Source organism: Lonchura striata, chromosome 5 (genome assembly GCF_050655825.1).
Source record: "Lonchura striata isolate lonStrDom1 chromosome 5, ASM5065582v1, whole genome shotgun sequence".
NCBI classification, from domain to species: domain Eukaryota; kingdom Metazoa; phylum Chordata; class Aves; order Passeriformes; family Estrildidae; genus Lonchura; species Lonchura striata.
The window spans coordinates 56127001-56149977 of record NC_140707.1 but is presented as its reverse complement, the minus strand read 5'-3'; the positions used below and the strand labels follow the sequence as shown (position 1 = coordinate 56149977).

Below are 22977 nucleotides of genomic sequence, written 5' to 3'. Positions count from 1 at the left end.
GGCAAAAGTATTAATATAGAGGAAGAATCCAGATTTCTCTATATGTTACTTTTAATTTCTACAAGAATTTTAGTTTCGCAGCTCAAAAGCCACTAAAGTATCAGCTGCCTTATAAAAACCAGACTTTGAAAAGAAAGGTTGCTAAATACTTTTTCATAAAAAGTCCAAGGCAGCTCCCACTGGGGTCACTGAAATTACAGTAAGATCAGTTTAATCTTGAAATTAACTTGTTCTTGTATGAAAAGGTCTTCCAAGAGAATAGTTCATCTACCATTACAAAATGAGAACAAAGAGATGCCTTATGAACTGCACTGTCAGGACACAGAAGCTGCAAATTTGCAATAAATGAGTGTATGATTCTTTTTACTTGAGAAAGCCATTTAAATATTGCTCTAAGTCAGCTGAGCACGTGCTCTCTGCTGTCTGGACAGAGCAGAACTCTCCTATATGAAGTGACAAGCTGCTTTTATAGAAAATTCATCCGAATACGTGAACAAATTGGACTTTCTATAAACATATTCCGTTTGTATCTTGGTATCACTGTTTTTCAAATCTATGGTCCTGGTACACGCTTTCCTTTTCTGCATGTGTGTAGGTGTCAATTCTTTAATGTAGTAGCTCCTACTTTTATCAAATACTGTGATGGTATTTAGAAGGGGTATTACTGAGTGTGCATTAATTCAAACAACCAGTACAAGAGGCGATGGTCACTGTGAAGCCTGAAAGGAAATCTGAATATTCCCAACAAAAACAACTTTGATGCTCAGAAAGTTCTTCTGCTTTCTTTAGTCACTGACATCTCCCATTATGACAGAACCAATTTAAGCACAATAGCTGTTCAGACTGCTGGTACTATAAGAGTGCAATAAATCTTTAAATATAAAGCATTTCAGTGGGCATTTCACACAGCCACACATATGTTGCATACAAAATTAACAAGAGAATAGAACAGTTAATGATGTTTCCCAATCTGTATTTCATATGCACAAGCAGATGGCCACAACTTTCATTCTTCATTAAAAATAAAAAAAAAATCTCAAAAAACAGGCTGAAAGGGATCTTGAAAGGTCAAGGCAACGGCACACTTCAAATGGTTACAAGAGAAAATTTAACCTCCTATGAATCAGCTTTACTTCAACTGACTTTTGGCATGGATTAATTTATTTAAAAAAATTCACTAGCAGCCAGAAATGCCTATTAATAGGATTACTTGAACATGAGATATGAAATACCAAGTCTTGTTCAAATCAGAGCTTTTACTCATGGCTAGCTCAACTCAGGTAGAATTTTAGAAAATCTTATTTTAAAAAAAAAAGGAAAAAAGCTGCACTTTGTTATAGTGCATCCTTTAGTTTTAAACCTGGGAGTTCATGCAGTAATTAAAGACACATATTACTTGGTTTTGCACTGAAACAATTTAAGGAACTTTGCCTGCCCCAAGTTTGCAAAAAAAATAACATGGAAGGACAAAAATGGTATTAATAAAATATAAAATTTAGATTTTAAATATCACATTTCTTCCCTTTTCTAATTAATGTTTGTGCTTTCATCCATAAATAGAAGCCATGTATTGAATTTCAAAGCATTATTTCTCTGCACTGCAATAAGATCACACTCAGGCTGCCTGCTACAAAAATCAGTCACACAAAAAGAAACTGACAGTGTTTGTACACTACTTGGAAATGTCCTCTAGCTTTACAGCTATTTAAACAATGTACGAAGCTTATGCTGTTAGAACCACAGAGTTAAATCATTCTGTTTCAAGATGCAATTACTCATTTACAGTGATGAATAAGAATGTAATTTATTGGGCTATTTACGTATTTATTTATTAGTTAGAAATACACATAATGTATCTTGATGAAATGTCAGCCAAACTAAGTCAGCCTATGCATATAAGCAGAACACATACATACAGAATGGTATATTTTAGTCTAAGCATTATTTCTCCTTTCAAGAAATGCAACTGAATGATTTAGTATACTGTTAGATAAAAATGTATTATCAGCTAGGACTTTTCATTAAGAAAAAATGGAAGATTCCTGATTCTTTTGCTTGGAAGGGTGAAGTTAACAGAGCTCTGCCTTAGGAAATGGTACAAAGCTCTGGAGTGACAGAGGACAGGAATTTCAGCTGAGGGGAAAGCAAGAGAATTCAAGGGTAATTAGGGCTTGTATTTACTGCAAGCACTCTTCATCCAGATACCTGACATCTTTGTCAGAAGGTCAAGACATGCATTCAGTGCTGGGCACATGCCAGGCAGACCCTTGTCTACTTTCTGCTGCTTGAAAGTTACCAGCCCCCACTGCTGCACAGCAGTGATCATCCCTATACTAAACAGAATTAAAATACATACCTTTCTAGAAGAGGATGGCAGCAGCCTTCCATTGTCTCTTGGACAGGATGGAGCTTCACACACACTTATTTTCTCTCTACATTTGGCTATCTTCTTCCTCAGTTTCTCTCTTCTTTGCTGGTCAGCAACTTAGGGAAGAGACAAAGTTGGTCAGATTCAAACTGAATTATTATTTGTTTCCCTAAGTGATTTGAAAACGTTGTAGCGGTTTCCAATTGCTCAGTAAAGTCAGACTATTGAGATACATTCCACTTCCAACACATAGCAGTTATAAAATTTATGTGTACTCTTAGGAAAAAAAAAAATAGAGTATACTTGTAGCTGAAGCTGTGCCTTAACTTTCCTGAAATTTTCTTACCTCAAAACAAACACCAGCATACAGGACTTCCATGATCAGTATTGCTAACAGAGCATTTTGCTCAAAAAGTTACATGCTTTCTATCAGTTTTTTACAGCTAGAACTCCTTTGACTGTACCCTCATCTAGTATTTCACAAAAACCCGTGTTTATTGTTAGAAAAGCTGACATGTAAAAAAATCCATGATTACAACATGGAATTTCCTAAATACAGAAATCCAGGGCAGAATAAATAAATCATTGTCAAGAACACAAAAAAAATGAAGGCCAGCTCTGAGAGGGCTACTGTAAGGTCAGAGTGAGAGATTTTTATTAGTCCACACTGGTCTGCAGTCCAAGACCTCATCTGCAGTGCAAAAAGTTGAGTCAGGCATCTGTGTCATCAGTTAAAGTAGCCCAAAAGACAGGTAAATTTCCTCTTTATGAGTTTGCCCTCAACCATCTCAATCTTACATAATACAGTCCAAAGTTTTTGCATGTTATGAGGAGCCAGGTTTCACAGATGAAACAGAAAATAATTTAGGTTGGAAAAAACCTCCAATAGCAAGTCCATCCTCTGACCAATCACCACCTCACCAACTGAATCACAGCACGAAGTGCCACATCAAGTTGTTTCTTAAACACTTCCAGAGGTGGTGACTCCATCAGCTTCCTGGGCAGGCTATTCCTATGCTTGACAAACCTTTCAATGAAGAAATTCTCTTCCTCATGTGCAACCTAAATCTCCCCTGGCACGGCTTAAGACTGTGTCCTCTTGTCCTGGCACTGGTTGCCTGGCAGAAGAGGCTGACCATCACCTGGCTACAGCCTCCTTTCAGGCAGCTGTAGTGTGACAAGGTCTCCCCTGAGCCTCCTTGTTTCCAGGCTGAACACCCCCAGCTCCCTCAGACACTCCTCCAAGGAGTGTCTTGTGCTCTTGACCCCTCACCAGCCTTGTTGCCCTTGTTTGGATACACTCCAGCACCTCGATGTCTTTCTTGAAGTGGGGGACCCAGAACTGGACAAAACACTCAGAATTTGCAAAGTTGAAAAATCAAAATGAGGCTGATGAAAAATTAGTAATTTCATTCCCAAATAGGGAAAAAATAAACAAACATACTTCTGAAGTCTGTGTAACAAATGAAAATTTTCTCATTCACTTAACACATATCCAAGTGTATGAAACATTTGTTTGATAGAGACACACTTTGAGGATTTCTTCTCTGGTTTCATAATATATTTATATCATGCTCTGGGAGACCTCATTCTGCACATGCACTACTATATTTAATGCATGGAAATGTAAAAAACTTCAGGGATTGGTGTGGTAAATTCTTCTACACAGCTGAGTCCTATAGCAATCTGAGGACATTTAATCAACCTTTAAAATGCATTCATCTGTGTACCCTACATATAGATTAATCTCCAGGAAATACTTAAGTGTATTCATTGTATTTAAACATTTTAGTCCCCTTTTTTAAGATGGGCTTTAATCTTTCAGATGTGCAATCTTTGCTCTCATTGCTCAAAAAAATCCCTCTTTTTCTTTCTTTTAATTCTTATAACTGATATGTAAAATATAGAGCAATTTCTTTTATGGCTACTGATTTATCCATCATACACTATTAGAGTACTTAAGAAACTGCTTAAATTACTGGGAAAAAATTAGCTGAAGTTAACAAATGCTGCATTACACAACTCTGAATTAAAAATATACATTGTAACAGAATAATAAAATATACCGTACCATTAAATAATTAAAGTGGAATGTTTTTCTTTTTATATTGTGTCTGTTCTAAATTACTGTTATTTCTAATTTTGTTTGTCTTAAAAGTTACAGAGAAGTACTCAAAAATTAGCTACAGGTTAGACATTTCTATGTTTGAGATAAAGCATTACTTATTCTGGGCCAAAACAGCATGTCTGTTGAGCCACTGGCATGTCCAGTGCACATGCATGGAGGCTATAAAAACTCACATCTTGCCTGCTGCTCAGGTAAAATGGTGATGGCTGACTGAACAAATATCTAGAGAAACAATGGGAACCCTACAAAGCAAAAATGCAATACATACAAGAAGTATGGGTAAGGGCGAGTAGGTGTCTGAAACAGCAAATTCCTTACACTCAGGTGCTTAGGTGAAAAGTGACTTTGCCTAAGACAATACAAACTTTAACATTTTACTGCATGTTCCACCTGCACACCATGACTTAACAGGAGTGTCTGGGCAAAGTGCAAAGCAGTGGGAGTATCACTGCAAAACAGAATTCCCATGTTGTCCTTATTCTGCTCTTTACAGGAGAAACTCAGAAATTTGACATACATGAATGCCTTTACCACTGACATTTAAAGCTGTTAAAAAAACCTCCTCCAGGATCATGTGCTGTGACTTTTCACCCAAAGCATGGCTTATATTCAAGAATAAATAATGAAAGAACAGTAGGGATTCCAGTTAAGGGTATCTTGTGATATTGAAATGAGCCACTGGGACTACCATCACCTGCATGGGAAATATGGAGTCCTTGCCTCACACCTGTCATACAGTGAGCTTAGCTCAGCTAATCCATTAAGTGTGCTCCAAAAGCCATGTGCACTTACTGAAAGGCAGCAAAGACATGCAAACCAGAATGTCAGAAGACTCCAGTATTATACAAGCCATATCAGGAATTTTCAGGCTAGATCAATGGTAAAAGCTAGGAATTTTGAAACCAGAAAAGTCAGAGGTAGAGAAATTATTCTAAAACGAGTTAATGTAGGTGCAAACAGCTGGAGGTAAGTTAGGATAGCTCTGAGGCAGTCAGCAAGTAACACAGAAAAATGCAGAAACAGGCACAGTGCCCTACCTCTCCTTAGTTCATATGTCATTTACCCATGCAAAAACTGGAGAATCCAGTCTTATGCTTTGACTTCAGCCAGATAGGGAACTTTGAGGCACTAATTACAGTATTACAACTGAGATAAGCTGAAGATACTTAAGCCTGTCATACATAACCACTTGTGTTGCAGTGTGAATATATTAACCACAGAAAGAAGGAGACCAGCATTCAAGAGACATCCAATTTCAGAAGGGAGATTTAGCTTTTAATTGAAAACACTGCTCACTCTTTAAGGCATCTTCTACTTCAAATCCATTAAAGATATAAAGCTTCTTTAGCTTTCAGTGAGGTCCATACATTTGAAAGAAGTGCCCTTGGCATACTGTCATAGACTTGTGGGAAATAAACATAAACTGCATTTGCTAACAGACACTTAAAACAGTTTCACTGCAAGTAGTTTTTATTTGAACACTGGCTCCAGGAACATGTCACATATGTAGAGTGACATATGTGACACATATGGGAATAGTACATAATAGTAAATATCTTGTGAAAAATAAATGAAAAAAAAAACCACTGGGCTACTTTTCATCTTTTTAAAAGAGAAGAACAAAACGTGTGGCAATAAAAGAATATGGTCTGTAAATCCAAATAATGAGTCCCTTTAGAAGTCTTATTAGAGCTTTGGAGATTAATTGTATCTTGTTAACTACTGTGCTCAAAACCCCACAGATTCACAGGATAGTAAGAGAAAATGTACTAGAATATAAACGATTTAATCATTCTGTAGATCAGAAAAATTCAGTCTATGAACCTAGATTCCATACCTTATTGCATCCACTTCATGAATCCATTCTCTTAATTTTGTTGTCAGTGAAAGGAAGCATAAGACTGAATTTCAAATGTTAAACTGTAGCACTCCTCATGAAGAGATACCTATAAGACACTGATCGATCTGTCACTTTTGCCTAGGCAAATACCCTTCCCAGAGGACACGACACTTCAAAGCAAAAATCACATAATTTTATCTCCCTTTTAGAATATTCCCTCTATAGGCTGAATTATTTTTCTGTTAGTCTAGACTGCAGCAGCATTTCAAGACATGCTTAGAATGATAAAACAAATGTCATAAATCTGGAAGCAAGAATCTAATCATATCTATCACAGTCCTAGTCAGTTTGAAAGTTTTGCACTTAGAGGGACAGTATGATCTGCAATGCCAGTGGTTGTCCTTTGCTCTGAATTTCCAATCGCTAAATTTATCACAAAACAGTTCACAGTTAAACTTCAAGTGATTTCATTTTTTATGTAAATAATTGATGGCAACAATGAAATACAAAGTTAGATTTGAGTTCAGCTTACAGAACAATGTATCTTAAAGGAATTATCCAACACTCAGAATTTCTCCACTGTGTTTTTATATAAGCTATTTTTGCAATAACACACTTGGGAGTTATTATTTCCCTTCTGAATTCTTTTTTAGATAAATAATACAAACATCATCTTGGCTGAGCTTGAAGTGCCTAGTGACCATAACTAAACTGTCCAGTGTATCAGCTGGTGATATTACTTCTGCAAGCAAGCACTTCCTTCTCTAAGAACTTTTACTATCAGTTTCCTAGCATTACATGACTTTCCAGGACACCATAATTTAAGCACCTGGGGTGAGATCTCAACAAATGAAAACTGAATTTTGCCTTTAGCTATGAAGTTTGGGTCCCTTATAAGTCTAAATCTAAATTCCTTAACATAGAAATTTTAATTTTCATAACTCAGATGATTTTGCAGTCCTTCTTTACATCCACTATCAGTAGCACTGTATCACCAAACAAGGAAGGAATCATCATAAAAAAGAGTGACAAAGTATTTATTAAGGTCTTGACAGTAAAGCCTGGCTTGTATCAAATACAAAGTAACGGCTATATAAGGGTATATACTTCAGAAATCTGATACTACTTGACAAAACTACTAATGGCGAAATCTGGTCATTGCTAAGACTTGGAAATAAAGCCTAATAGTGAGATATGAATCCTTCAAATGCATTTCAGAAGAGGCTAGAAGCACTGGATTATCCCAAATCCATCCACCTCTGATGCTCATATGGGCTCCTCATCCAGTAGACATCTCCTATATACTTCTGTCAGCCTTATGAAGAACACAGCAGCCTGCCAACAGTGACTGCACACAACCTCTGGAATGCTGCACCAGCCCTGAAGGAAACATCTAAGCCTGCCCAGGTAAACCTCCATTTGTGCACCCTAGAGAGAGGTCCATCGGGCTTCTAGGTGGCCTTTGACAGTGATTTTTTTTTCAAGGTACCACTGAGGCAGCCCCCAAGGACAATTTAGACACACTGTACTGAGATAATGCTGAAAATAAGTGAAATGTATAATTTTATTCCTGTTCTCTGGTATGCTATGGCTATTTTGTAATCCTGAGTAATGGTGGACAATTGTATAAAAACAACAGCCCCCTCCACCAGCAGACAGATGGTAAAGCTGTGTAAATTTGATTAAAAATCAGGGACATATTTTCAGTAATAATGATGAATAACTACTGAAACAGCTACAAAAGGAAATAATTTTCTCTATTTCTTGACCTTTACAAGTCAAGACTGCATGCTTTTCTTGTTTATGTGTTTTATTTACCAATTCAATATGGTTGTTAAGTTCTATATTAGAACAACTCAGTTTGCTTAACTCATGATGTCAGACTAGATGATCTGAAGTCTTTTCACAACTAGAAGTTGTGAAAAATGCATTTTTGATGTACATATCTAAAATTAATTACCTCTCATTAAAAAAAAAAACAAAAACAAAAAAAAAACACCTCAACACTTCTTTTTATAGGAAAAACTTTACAGTAAGTAACTTCTGGGGGAAAAAAAAAAGTAAAATCACTACAGTTAAAAGTACAGATTCATAAAGACATTTTACCTGTAAATTTTCCTGCTCACCAAATTTCAGACTTGATAATATATTAGACCACCTTTCTAAAGATATAACACAGGTATTAGAATTACCTAGTGTTTGAATTTAAAGAGCTTATTTTGGTTCCTTATAATTTTCATTTTCAGAAATACATACTAAAGGACAAGATTTAACAGAAAAAAAAAATACAGAGTGATTTTGTGAAAGCTCCCTGTAAAATGGCAACAACAACAAAACATGTAAAACAGCTTTTCATAAATCTCTGCTTTTTCACAATGTAAAGTGCAGACAGATATATGTGTTCATGGGAAAATTGAGATTTAAACACAGAGTTACACAACAATATGTATTTCTTGATATTTCTGCTTGAACTTAACCTCTTTAAAGAGTAGAAAACCAATGTTACTATCAGTCTGAACTGTTGCCTCTCCCCATCTCTCACTGCCCTCCCTCCAAGAATTCAAGTTCCACTAGGCTAGAATAGATCTGTGGTGGGTAACTTCTCAGAATATTTGTTTTCCTTCTTTTTCTCCCCCTGCCCAGTATGAAAGAGACCTGCATTCCTAAGCACACTAATCACTGAGTTCAAGCTGTACTATCAATATGCCTTGTGGAAAAACCTCTAAACATATGGGTTGAAAAGTTAGTACTGTTAGAAACCAGGCATGTGTTGCAGCAGCTGTCTTACTTGGCATAGCCTTTGTCAAGTTTTCTGGCACAAGTTTCACAACCACAGGCTTCTAATGGCCACTGGTATCAATCAACATGCTTGGACTAATTCTGAACATAGAAGTTTCACATTTCAAGAAGTTTCACATTCTAACAACTATTTTAAGTCAGTAAGCCTGATCTAACACATAGGAACATGCTCACTGCTAGCCCAGGGGCATGGCACCTTGCCTGCTTTGCTGCCAGCTAAGATACCAGGAAAAGAACAGTGGAAACTAAATCCACTTTAAGGACAGAACACATTCAGTTGGCCAGAGAGAATGCCAACTACAGTATCATGTTTAATTCTTAAACACTAATGACTGATTCATGGCAACAACCCCAAGGGGAAATAAATACTCACCTGCTACTCTAGCAGTACATGAAGCACATTTTCAGGAGGTATTTTTTAACACTATCTGCAGGAATTCTCTTTTGTAACTCTATGCTGTTAATAAATCCTATAATTTTAAACTAAATTTACCCCCTTGCCCAAATCTTGAAATAGAGGGGGAACAGAAACTTTATTTGGAATGCAATAACTAGTAAGTCAAAGAACACAAAGAGAAAAAAATAATAATATGCTTCAGTTGCAGCAATGACATGCTACTGAGAGAACCACTCATGAAGAACTACTGTGAGAATAAAGAGGTGCAGACCCCTCATCCTCAGTGACACTAGAGACACCGCTGATATTCAACTATATTGAAGTTAAAATTGTGCCTGGATAAATCACGTGTCTTATCTTGAGCAAGAAAGAAGAAATTGTTTTGAAAGTATTCTAAAACCCCTTTTCTGTTACTTTTCCTCCCCAGCATATTTGTAATCTTACTGCCTGAGCTATTGGCTATCATCTCCACATAATCTGTTCCACAAAATGACAGAGGAAGAGAAATGACTCTCCAGTGGTTTACCAGAGACTCTAGAAATGGTACCTTGCACTGAGCTTAACGCCTGAACATGTCACACTTGGTTGCATGGTTATTACAGTACAGAAATCTGCATTTCTTGATAAACACTGCACAGAACTGCATGAAAAGAATGTGACCACTCTAACTCCAGGTTGAAATAAAATTGAAATAATTTTTAATTTCATTATAAAAACCTAGAATTTATAAGGATAGTGCAGAAACTAAACAAGATGTGTCTGGGTAGTCTTAACTTTAAATACTGAGAAGTCAGTGAGACCAAAAATGATGAATTTGCAAAGTAGGTGTTTCCCATGGAATTATCTCTTTGATAACTGCAATACTTTCAGCCTAAATGGCAGAGTTTCTTTTCTGTTTGTAAAGGAATCTTGGTCAGATGGAACAGCATATAAAGTAATGCAGGTCAGAAAAAAATATCAGTTCCATGCACACATTGAGCAGTGAAAGAAATCCTCAAAGGCTTTTGTTAAGAAAGGTCCAGGATTTTGTCTGTGCATTTGTACCATATACTTAAGATAACCCTATCTCTTGCAGTTGAGACACTTTTGCCATTGAGAAATTAACTGCCCTGCTAAGCTAATTACTGACAGCCCAGATCCATCTCTCCAGCATTCCCTTTGATGCAGATTAAATGCATCTACAAGTAGCTGAACAAACTACTTGAAAGCTGAATAAACAAGAAGAACATGAATGCTCAGTTAAGGGTTATATGCTATTGTTACTCTTCACTGGTTCTTTTGCTAAGTTAGTTTTACAGAAGCATTTGCAGAATCAACATATAACAAATAAAAATATATATACATGACAAATACTTACATTTGATGCTGGTCAACCTGCTTTTGGGCAATGAAGAGTCTACAGCTGCTGAAAATAAGAAAAACGGCAAATGTGAGTGATTCAATATTTACTTAGTATATATTACTTAGAATATGTGATAGCTACAAAAATGTAGTAATAAACCAAAACAGAACAAAGATTAATTTAATTCTTTATTCTAAAACATGCTAGTTACTGTGTACCTGAAGTATTAGGTTGTTATTAATATGGTCACAGGATTTGAGATAAAGCTCTCTGGGTAAAACACATATTTAAAGGAAGAATCATCACCTAAATGAAGACTCTTTTCAAAAGGTTTCTGTACATTTTGTTCTTATAGCATTTACCTGCATACCTGAGGATACTGAGTATGTCATGAGAGATAACATTGTGAGTATTGTATTTGTGAGTATGGACTCTGACAGTAACATGATTTTCTCATTTACAAACACACAGGGCAATTTTCACAGACCTTAGAACTTGCTATTACTATTCATTGCAAGACGAACAAAAGATCATTAAGTTTTTGAAATAAAAATAATAAAAGAAAGACATTCTGATCTGAGTTTAAGTAGAAATGTTCAAAATGTTCTGCCTTCATTCCTAAAATAATTTCTTTATGTTTGCTCTTATAACTATCACTGTGACTTTCAGTTCAGCCTATTATTTCATAATTCATTACCTCATCAAAAGCAGAATGAAGCCAATACAGCACAAAGTGCTCCAAAATTAAGGTAGGATCTTTGGTAACATTTAAGGAAAATGTTTTCATACAAAACGTGCTATCTCAACAGTACACATGTATTATTAAGTAGCAGCCACATCTCCTTGCTAACACATGTTTGGGTAAGAAAAAGGAAGAATATTAATCTAGTTCATTCCTTCTTGGTATGAGCCTATTCTGAGAGATTGAGCTAAATTTAGAGGGAGACAGTTCATTCATACATGCACATTTTTACCTTTGGCTGAAAGAATTCTGTTATAATGAATCACCATGTGATCTCTGATCATGTACTGGTTAGTTAGATTACGAGAGGGGCCAATGCAGAAAACTGTAAGATTAAAATACATTTGAACATTAGAAAGGCAAGCAAAAAATACCAGAATTTAAAAATTTTTAAAATTCAAAGTCAGAAATTTTAAGACACCATTTGTTTAACTTCTTTGCTCAAATGCAGTAATTTTTTTACCAGTTACTATCACATGAAATCATCCTTTCTTTCAATCCTTTTTCTTTCCAGAGTGAGCCATTAATTCAATAAATAGCTGCAAAAGTCACTGAAATTGTACTATGAAAAAGTTAACATGGAAACTTCCTGTTGTTCACCCTATGCTCTTTTGAAAAAAAGGTATTGAGGTGTCAGTATGGCACAGAATCACACACTAGCCTATGTAAACTACTGGCTCTAAAGGAACATGTTTAACCTCAGGGGTTCTTTATGTGGTAAACATATGTATATATGTATACTACAACTAATAGAGATGGGAGATCTTTATATATTTGTTCATCTTGCTACCAATTTGTAGCCAGCAGCACAGTCAAGGTAAAACTTACTCCTTTAAAGTAGTTTCATTAATGCATATTAAATATAAGTACTGTTAAATATCTCCAAATAAGCTTGATGCAGAAGTTTTAATAAAAACATTTTAAGCATAAAATCAATGAATTCACATAAAAGGAACCAAGTTGACCTTCTGATGAAAGTACATGTTACTTACCATTACTTTTGTTACTTAAGTGTCCTTTAAATGGACTTGCTGGACCACATCTGGGAATGACAAGAGCTGAGCATTCATTTGCTTTAACTAAACGGGCAACAAAACCCAAAAGTTAGAGAAAAATCCCCACACATATTTTTATAGACAAGATAAAGTATTTCTCCAACGAATGCAAGAATGGTTCCAATGGATCTTTTTCAAAATCTTATTAAATAATTTTATAATCACTGAACTACAAGTGCAGTTAAATAACCTAATCTAAACACCAAGATACAGTGATAATGCTCTCAGTGGTTCAGGGAGCTAAACAGCAGAACAGACCATCAGAACACTTCAGTCTGAACTTTACACTGATCATTAAACTGTACAGACATATGGCCATGATTCTGTTTCTATGCAAACCTCCATTTTGTTTCAAAGTTCATGGCACTTTGACATGACACTTTGTCTGTGGGAACTCGACAGACCAGTGGAGATGCCAACAAAAGTTAAACAGCCATTCTAAAAAATGAGACAATGTAGATTAAAAAATCTGCATCTCCTCTTTGAAAACCACTGGCTGTCATGCAACCTAAGATTTAAAAATTGGCATGGGAACTAATTAAGAATCTGCAACACTTTTAGAACAAATTTGGACAGGAGATATGCTAGGATTACAAATACTAGTGTACACAGAGTGCTGCTTTAAGGCATCCAAGGTATGTAAGATACAAACCAAAACAGGATTTTTTAACAGGGTAAATATATCAACCACACTTACCTAACATTAATTCTAAAACTGTATAGACAAGTTCTACTATTAATTACCAAAGTCCACATGGTCTTCCCATCCCCACTGTACTTCTCAGCTGTCAGTTCAAGAGTGTGCAACCACCATGCAGGTGAAGTGGGTAACTCGACTGCTTTACTGCTCCTGTAGACCTCTGGCTTTTCCCGTTTCAGCCCATGAAGAAGCACACTGAACCCACCCAGTATGAGTGGGAATCTCCTCTCAGTGACCTTAGCCAGGGGGATAAAGGCAGACACCATTACAAACTGCCTGGGGGGTGCAGGGAGCTGTGATGACAGCCATGCCACACATGGCAACAGTTCTTAATGCCACCTCTCACAGCTCACCCCCTGCATGCCCAGCACCTGGCTGTTCAGGGCTTCTTTTTCATTTCCCACTGTTATACAACGACTGTTGAAGTAGTATTGCAACTACATATATAACTGCTATAGTACATAGCTCTGTTTGTAAGTTCAACGGCATGTTGCACAAGATGGTTAACATGGTGTCTTAAATATTGATTAGTAGAGATTGCAGCAAAACACATCATTCATTTAATAATGTTTTAACATTATTTATCAAAAGGCCTTATAAAAAAGCCATACTGTACTAAACTTTGAATGACTAGGACTAGTATAGGAAGCTATAAAAATATCTTAAAAGAAAAAAAAAAAAAGAAAATTAAAATAATTTTACCCTGTTGTGAAATGACACAAAATCAACAGATTCAACCTTTCTTACAAAGCACAAAAAATAGCAGGGCAATCTTGAATTATGTTCATACTTTGAAAAGCCAGCCTTTATACAGTACAGGCTTCTGTGGATTTGCAGTATTAGCTGTGGTGTTTGCAATAACGGTGCTCCCACTCCTTTTGCTGTGAAGTTGCCAGATCAGCAGTTGAAAAGGGTCAAAGAAAAAAAAAAGAAAAAAATGCTCTTGGAGATTTTTTCAACACTATCCTGCAATTGTTTTAACTTTATACTGTTATCTTTAAAGCCAAAGGACAACACTCCTGCTCATCTGTATCGATTTCAAATGGCTCATTCCCCTCATGGTACAACTCTTCCTTATCTCCATTTGTGATTTAAACATACAAAGTGGCAAACAAGAAATTATTTTTCAAATATTAAAGTTCCAAATATACAGCAAGAATTTATTAGATTTATTAGAGTCAGAATATTTCCACAATGACTGCAAACATTTCCAATAAAGCATTTCTTTCCTTATAAAATATTTTATATTTCTACCACACACATACAAGTGGTATCCACAGTCTAGCAGGATCCACCCTGAAACCCATGTCTTCCATTATTTACAGCATGCAGGTGCTGGAAGAATGCAAATCTTTGGGAGGACTTGAATGTTAGATTATAAATTCCAGTTGATAGAATTTTCTCTAGTGATAAAAACCTGCATGCATATATACCTGCAATCCAGATTTCAGCAGACAACTGAGAATCAGAAGTGTTTCATTCAAAATTGCTCAAATAACTTAAATATTCCACTGTTCTCTGTGCTTCAGAGCTAGGCTATAATTGCAGAGGGAAGCACCTGCAGTATTGTAAGGTAAATGCTTGCAGTATCACCTCTAACTCACCCTTATGTGACAGAATCCTAGAAGGGCAAGCAGGATCACTTTAAAAAAACAGACATTGCTTTCTCTACAGTTGATTCTCTTCAAGTAAGCTAAATGACTTTGTCCCGCGTTAAACACCACAAGGGACACTCAGAAACCTGCTGCCTTTACTGTCTCCAGCTGCAGACAGCACAGTTCAGCACTGCAGGAAGGCTGGCCCTTACCATGTTCACTTGCTTTGCGTCACCAGCAGATGGCACAGTGCAAATTCCACCGGAAAAACTGTCTGCTGGTTTTGTCCTTTACAATTAATTTGTACCCGGGGAAGGAGCAGGGGGAAAAAAAAGTCAGCATAAGTATTTCACAGGCGACTATCAAAAAGTGTCAGTCGGGAGAAATAAAAAATATTTCAATGCCCTCTATTTTGACTATGGACATACAGACGGCACAAAAATCAGTCTTACAATGAAGAAACATGTTGGTAATGTCAGCGAAGAAACTGGAGAATTTGGTATGTGCAGGCTCTTTCTACCTTACTGAAAGTAGAAAGTGCTAATGGTCAAAAGTTTCATAATTATAAATTCAGGTTGTCTTTTGACTTGAATGGGTATTTATTTGGATTCCAGCTGTGTTATTTGTGCAACAGCAGAAACAAAACTGAATGCTTAGATATGTGAAGAGGATTTTAAAGGAGAAGGTGGGATTTTCAGTAATTTATAGCTAATCAAATATAAATCAAACAATGGGAGGATAACTTGGAAAATACCTTTGACACATGTAACTATCTGATCTAAATGTAAATTTCCTTATAGATGTAAGTGGACTATCCACAATGAATATAAAATCAGGATTTTCATACTGACATACATAAAGTACAGAGAGCAAACAAATTAAATACTTCTAAAAATTTATTTGATCTTTTAGCTCCTTCTGTGACACTAAGCAACAATGAAGACAAAACCAAAACAGCTTTCTCTAAAATTCTTTCCAGCTGGTATCTAACATAAGTAATAACTACATTATTCTAAAGAGAACTGAAAGATATTTTGTTTAGAGTATATATTTATTTAAATTTTAAATGCATCCTATCTGAACTTCTGATTTTACAGTATTAAAAGCTATAGAAATTGGTGGTTTCCTTTGTTTCCGGTTGTTAGTGGATATGCAGAATTTATAGAAATGATTTTTCTACAAAGCCATTTCAGATTTGGAATGTGAATACGTACTGGAAAGAAGCCCAATCTTTCATTACCATGTTCTCCCAGAAAAGATTTTAAACACAAGTATTAGACTTACTATTTTTATAACAAGCATGTACTTCAGTCAAGCAAATGAAAATTAAGCAAATAAATCAATCACGCTACCCTTACCCACCAAGACTTGCTACTTAAAAGATAATCCATAAAAATACAGAGATGTTAGGTGGAATATTGGATATAGGCATCTAAATCTAGAACTACAAGACATGAAACCTTAACTGTGTAGAGGCCTGTGAACACTGTAATTTCCAAAAGGCAGCTCCCAGACCTTAGCCTGGGTTCAGACAACCCTCAACCCCAGGTGGATTTAGATTTCAGGTCTCCCCAGCTGTTCCAGAAGAATATGCTTATCACTCTCAATACTGACCCTTTTGTGCAGCAGTTTGGCTTTGGTGGCTCCAGAACTCGTGCATTCCTAGCTCTCTAGTGGCCTCCTCTCAGCTGGCAATGCAGAAACACCTCTGCCTCTAACAGGCTAGAACTGCATCATCCACATGAGATTTGGGCATTTGATCCCTCTGAGACTGATAAGGACCCAAGCTGACAAACGCTTTGCAAGCACTCTAGCCACTACAGTGATTTATAAAGGTTTGGTATTCTTGCTTTTTTTGCTCCCAACTCTTTTTCTTCCTTTTTTTTCTTCCCTAATATCTCAATGCTCTAAACCAGAAATTGTTTAAGAGACACCTTTGCACAAGTGAGTAATTCAGGCAACGACATGCAGAAGGTTTGTGCTGTGTATTTCATACATATCAAGGATGTCTAACACTACCACCTTAATTCTACCAACCAGTTTTATGACCTCAGTGGGCTTCCTGCTATGAATTAACTCTTCTAATTCTAAACAATTAACAGTACACAACAACACTAATGCTGTACATATGCTGAGGAAAGAACAAAACTTGTTTAAGGAATCTCTGTGAAACTCAAAGTTACTTCAAGCAGTCATGGAAACTCCTTTAAGCATTTTATCTAATATATCTGACAAGGTCATACCTAAAGGAACTGAATTACAACCTGAAATACATGCTCCTTGCCATTTGGTACTAGGAGAATTTTCAAACCGGAGTATCCATTAATTCTTTATGCTACATAAATTTTTGTATATATGAATACAACACAGAAATACACAGACGAAAGATGATAACTCAGAGTACATTAAAAGATTAACCTAGTTATGAAAATCCACATTGGATTTAAACTTTATTTAAATAAAAACTATTTTTTTCTGGTTTTAACTATTTTCCCTTTGTATTAGCATGATATATTAAAAAAACCCCATATTCTTTTAGTAGTACTACTAATGAGGCCTGCTCTCCTGTTCATGTAGCTTACATCTGAACCATCCCCCTTAAACTCCTTTCACTGTCCCCAGTTTGCTGCCTCTTCTCTACCTGTGGCCATTCCTCCCCTCAAACACGCCCTACTTGCTCAGCTGTGGCTGATGAGGTGCTATAGGAACTACAGTTGGTCATCTAGTTTAAGTTCTCTGGTTGCTAATCCTTGGCTGCCTTGAGATGCAGAACTGGGCAGACAAAAAGGCCAGCAGAGAGCAGTGACCCGCCCACAGACTCCTCTAGGCGAAGAACACAGGTGCAAACATGGCAAGTCTCCACTACTTTTCTGCAGCACCTATGCAAATGCAAGAAGCCTTCAAACATGGCTTTAGGTTTAGCCACTTACTGAATGCAGACAGTATTCCATTTTATTTGAAAGTTACAGTGAGGCAAAACAAGCATGTCATAATCACACCTGTATTTCCTTTCCTGTTCATGCAAGTGAGACAAAAGCCTCTTGGACCTCTTTCTGGTTTCAGTGACAACAAAACTCTTATCAATACTGCGAGAATAATGTCTCACATGTGAAGCCATCTTTAAAATAATCCCATTTAACATTTGTTAATAAATAGCAGAGTTCACCAGCAGAAAGAATAGTCATTATTATCTAAACTTCCTGAAGCAATAGAGACCCAGGAAATCACAGTACTCCGATTTTGAAATAAAATCCCAAACGTTTCCTCTGAATTTTGCGTAGGATCAATTGTGTCATAGGCAAAATGTGACAAAAATTATACACCCCCTGACAAGCACTATACATAACCTCCTAAGCCATTAATTAGATAGGTGCTATTTATACACTTACTATGCTGGATTACACAAAAGCTCTTCTTTACACATACTCTCAATGCCTAAGAGTTAGGTCTGTCAGACCTTTAGAATTAATAATCTTACAGTATTCTGTATTAATTAAAGCCATGCAACCAAAATTGTATTTCAGTTTCAAGAGTCAAGCCCTCATCTGAAAAATTTAAGAAATCTAATGAAATAATACTGTTGCCTTCAGTCATATCTAAGTAACTCTGGAAAAATATTTTTAAAAATTTTTCTAGCTACAGGTTTCAGCAAGGTAAGTTCTGGATGCAAACTATTGCTCTATTCATACTCCAAAAGCAGAAACAAATGGCTGTGTCAGTAGCACATTTTGTGATATGAACTGCAGGAAAAATTAATTTATGTTAGTTTGCTACAACTGCCTGAAAGGAGGCTGTGATGAGGTGGGTATCAGACTTTTCTCCCAATCACAATATATAATTTACTGAGTGAAGGTTTTACTTTGATAAATTAAAGTAAATTTGGTAAAAAGTTAAGAATATTGATTAATATTTCCTAATTTCAGTTAAAATTATTGGGATTCAAATAAAACTTGTAAATATTTTTCCTTCTTTGAAGATATAACTAGATAATTTTCTATCTTTCTTGTTGGTCAAAGAAAACTTCAGCTTCTACAAAAACTGGTGCTACCAAACGAATAATTTAGTAAATTCAATAAGCTGCTTGTTCAAGTGGTAAATGAAGGAATAATTAAAAAAAAAACTAGTTCACAAGTCTGTGTGTTAACACCCTTTCAGCTCAAGTCAGATTAATGCAAGGAATTCCTACAAAGCAGGAAAAATCTAAATAAGATGATGTTGTCTATAAACATTTGAAGCATTTAAACTTTGTTTTAAAATCCTGGAAGCCTGTGCAAACTGCCTAAACCTAATAGCAGCCTCTATGCAGCAGTAATGGGGAGTTCCCCACTGCTGTAAGATAAAAGTGGCACAAATGTGTGTCGTTGATTAACAGTAAGTGCACAATGCTGTTAGGTGTTGCTGCTCCTGAACACATACCTGAACAGAAATGGGAATTAAACAGCCCAATGCAGAAGACTGGATTTAAGCAACAAAGCTGGTTTAAAATTAAAGTATTCAGATTATTTGAGGTCATACTATAAATCTGTGAGCATATTAACTGGCTCCTGAAAATACTACAGTAAATAACTTCAAGGTTTATACCTGGAATTAGGGAAAAACATAGCAGATTAATTCTTTGGTATTTTTAGGAGGGTAAAAAAATCTCAGCCTTATTTGAACTTTGACAAGATCTACATGAAAATCCTATACACTCTAATATATTAATATATATTTTTTCTCAGTATTCTTACTAGACAAAACAAGGCCTGATACAAACAAGTGCCATATTTTGGTTCTTTCTTTAAAATGATGAGGCTAAGACTGAGTAAGAAACTTTGAATGGCATACAACCAGGGCATGGCATAGTGTATCCCACTTTCTCTGTATTAACATTTTAGATACAGCTCTTTTGAGAAACCATAAATATGATGTGTTCTCCCCCTTTCATGAACTGCAAGCAACCCAGTGGCTGTTCTGCCAAGTTTGTTCAGGCACACAGATTTCCAGCTCAGCTTAGTGTATTAGTCTCTCTGCCTGTGCTAATCCTTGCTGTCTCTAAGGATCTTTCCTGCGTGCCTGAGAACCCCCACACTGGAGTGTTCAGTCACACGTTTCTGCCTCCATCGTAGCCTCCTATGCAGACAAGCGATGGCTTCCCAATTTAACAGACACACCGTGATTCTTCCCTACTTTTGAACTTTATTTTTTTTCTAAACAGAAGTCATTCAAGTAAAGCTTGCTGCAGCCTGAATGAAGTTTAGATCTTTTATCCTATTTATTCCCTTTTTATGGTCAACAATCGACATGCTTTCTGACTGTCTATAAAAGTATTTTGACAAATGTAAGAATAGTCAGAAAAAGGATGTATTTGTCATAGAACTTCCTTTACACCACATAAGAGAGCATAAAAATCGGGTGCACAAGATCCTGGTTTGTGCTCTGAATTTCATATTCCCATATAGTATTAGAATTTATGTTCAAACTGTACTTTGATGTCAGACATCTTCTGAAGTGGCATCTGTCACAGTCTCCTGAAGTGACATCTGACACTGAGATGCAACGCAACGCCTAACGTTATCTCAAATGGCTCTGATTTTATGCAGCGATGTGTGATCTTGACATTACAATGCAGCACTGAATAATTCCTACCATTGTTTTACGTTATGCCTGTAATCAAGTTTATATCTGAAAATATTTTAGGTATTTTTGAAGAGCAACAGTTGGCTCATGAAAGCATTTTCGCATGTTTACACCTTTTTTTTATCGCGAATGACAAGTGCCCCTAGGACTATTCATAGGAACAGGGCACCAGAGCAGCCCACAGATAGTTAAAGCTGGCTAAGGAATCACTTTTTAAGACCTTTAAAACGTTTGAGTCTTTTATTATCCAACTACACTTGCATTAAAATCCCACCAAACCAAAACTCTTTGATCTACAGCTAAACGCCGGGGGATGTTGCACACACAGGGTACAATCCATTATAATCCATGAGTAACAGCTTTGGAGAAGACGAAAGTTAACTAAGAGAAGAAGTGGGCACAGAAACCGGCCTCGCGAACGCGGCCGAAGCCTGAGGCGCTGCCCACAGCCGCGCTCGGTGCCGGTACAGCACGGAGGCACCGTGCGGCGGCAGCTGCGGGGCGCTCAATCCAGGCCCGGGCTCTCGGGGGATCGCAGCCCCGCACGGGCCGGGCTCTCGGGGGATCGCAGCCCCGCACGGGCCGGGCTCTCGGGGGATCGCAGCCCCGCACGGGCCGGGCTCTCGGGGGATCGCAGCCCCTCGCGGGCCGGGCTCTCGGGGATCACAGCCCCGCACGGGCCGGGCTCTCGGGGGAGTACAGCCCCGCACGGGCCGGGCTCTCGGGGGATCGCAGCCCCGCACGGGCCGGGCTCTCGGGGGAGTACAGCCCCGCACGGGCCGGGCTCTCGGGGGATCGCAGCCCCGCACGGGCCGGGCTCTCGGGGGAGTACAGCCCCGCACGGGCCGGGCTCTCGGGGGAGTACAGCCCCGCACGGGCCGGGCTCTCGGGGGATCGCAGCCCCGCACGGGCCGGGCTCTCGGGGGATCGCAGCCCCTCGCGGGCCGGGCTCTCGGGGGATCGCAGCCCCGCACGGGCCGGGCTCTCGGGGGATCGCAGCCCCGCGCGGGCCGGGCTCTCGGGGGAGTACAGCCCCTCGCGGGCCGGGCTCTCGGGGGAGTACAGCCCCGCACGGGCCGGGCTCTCGGGGGAGTACAGCCCCGCACGGGCCGGGCTCTCGGGGGATCGCAGCCCCTCACGGGCTGGGCTCGTCCCCGTGCAGAGCCGCGGCCCTTGGCTCCTTCCGCCGCCGTGGCACCGACACTGTCCGCGCGGCACGGCCGGGCCGGCACAGCTCGGGGCGGCCGCGCGGGCGGCAGCGCGGCGCGACCCCCGAGCCCCGCTACCGGAGCCACGGTGTCTCGGGCGGGCCCCTGCCCTGCAGGCTCCGTGCCCGCTCCCTGCCCGCTCACACACGCCAGCGGGGAAGGCGGAGGCCCCGCCTGCCCCCGGCTTCGGGCGGGCCGGCCCGCGCCCCGCACCCCACGGCCGGCAGGCCGGGGGAGGCCGGAAGGCAACGCGTCCCCCGCGCTGCAGCCGCCGCCCTCTCCCCACTCCTCCCGCAGCCGCCACCGAGCCCCCCGCACCTTGGCTCCGCCTGCCGCGGTTCTGCGTCCTCAGCCCCATGGCCGGCCGGGTCCGACGGGGCGGCACCGGCGGGCTCGGCGGCTGCGGCGGTTCGCCGCGCGCTGCGGGCGGGGCGCGGCCGGCCCGCGCGGCGTTGCCATGGCGGCGGCGCGGGGCCGGGCCGGCCGAGGGTGCGGCCGCGGGGCCGAGTTCGCCTTCCAGCGCCGGAGGTTTTGCTCCGTCCGCGAACGGCCCTCATTGCCTAAGCCTTTTTCTTGTAACTTGATGGAAATTGAAGAATAATGAATGCCTGGGAGAAATTTACGGCAATTTGCTGATATTTGAGGGAACGAGTGACAAAGCGAGAGCCTAGAGAGCTGCCAGTGCGTTAGTGCGTTACACTGATGAAATTAATCTCGACGTCTTTGAAAAGGAACAGCGCCTTAAAAATGAATCACAAAATAACCTTCTGAAAAGCAGCCTCTGACCCCATCACTGATTAATGTGTGCATGCCGATGGATGAGCTGCATTTGAGCTCAGTGAAGAAGCAATAGGGTGGTATTTACAGTTTGTCTTGACAGGTTGCTATTTTCCCTAATGTGAAATCTCTGAGGGCTTTTGTACTTTTGTCTGAAGATTTTTCTCACTGACCGGCCAGGGCTACTGCAGTCCCCTCCATAGCCTAGCACATCACAAAATCGCGTTGTCCCAGATGGAGGGACATTCCTCTTTACTATCTAGAAATGAGTATTAACTATAGGCTAAACACAGTGTTTTATATGATTTGCTACACTTCCTTACATGCTAGAAAAATTCATTTGAATGTAGCCCAAAATCATAGCAAAATCAAGGGGATGTTACTTGAAGACAACTTTTCTTTCTTAT

The 22977-nt window shown here is 39.0% G+C and overlaps 1 protein-coding gene across 12 annotated transcripts in view; it reads right to left on the bottom strand.

The window, feature by feature from the left end:
* The window catches only part of SPATA7 (spermatogenesis associated 7), a 34667-nt gene extending 12411 nt beyond the window's left edge, over positions 1–22256 (bottom strand). For 5 of the 12 annotated variants that reach the window (XM_077783996.2, XM_077783997.2, XM_031504927.3 and 2 more), the window contains exons 1-5: positions 22112–22256; positions 12609–12695; positions 11849–11941; positions 10890–10937; positions 2357–2484 (exon numbers count right to left, since the gene is read on the bottom strand). In XM_077783996.2, the coding sequence (XP_077640122.2) occupies positions 2357–2484; positions 10890–10937; positions 11849–11941; positions 12609–12695; positions 22112–22151 (396 nt within the window). In that variant the 5' untranslated portion in view covers positions 22152–22256. Of the gene's footprint in view, positions 1–2356; positions 2485–10889; positions 10938–11848; positions 11942–12608; positions 12696–13415; positions 21096–22111 lie in introns of those variants that run through there. The other 7 variants (XM_085580630.1, XM_085580632.1, XM_085580636.1 and 4 more) reach the window with 6 other exon arrangements.
* Between the last annotated feature and the right edge of the window lie 721 nt (positions 22257–22977).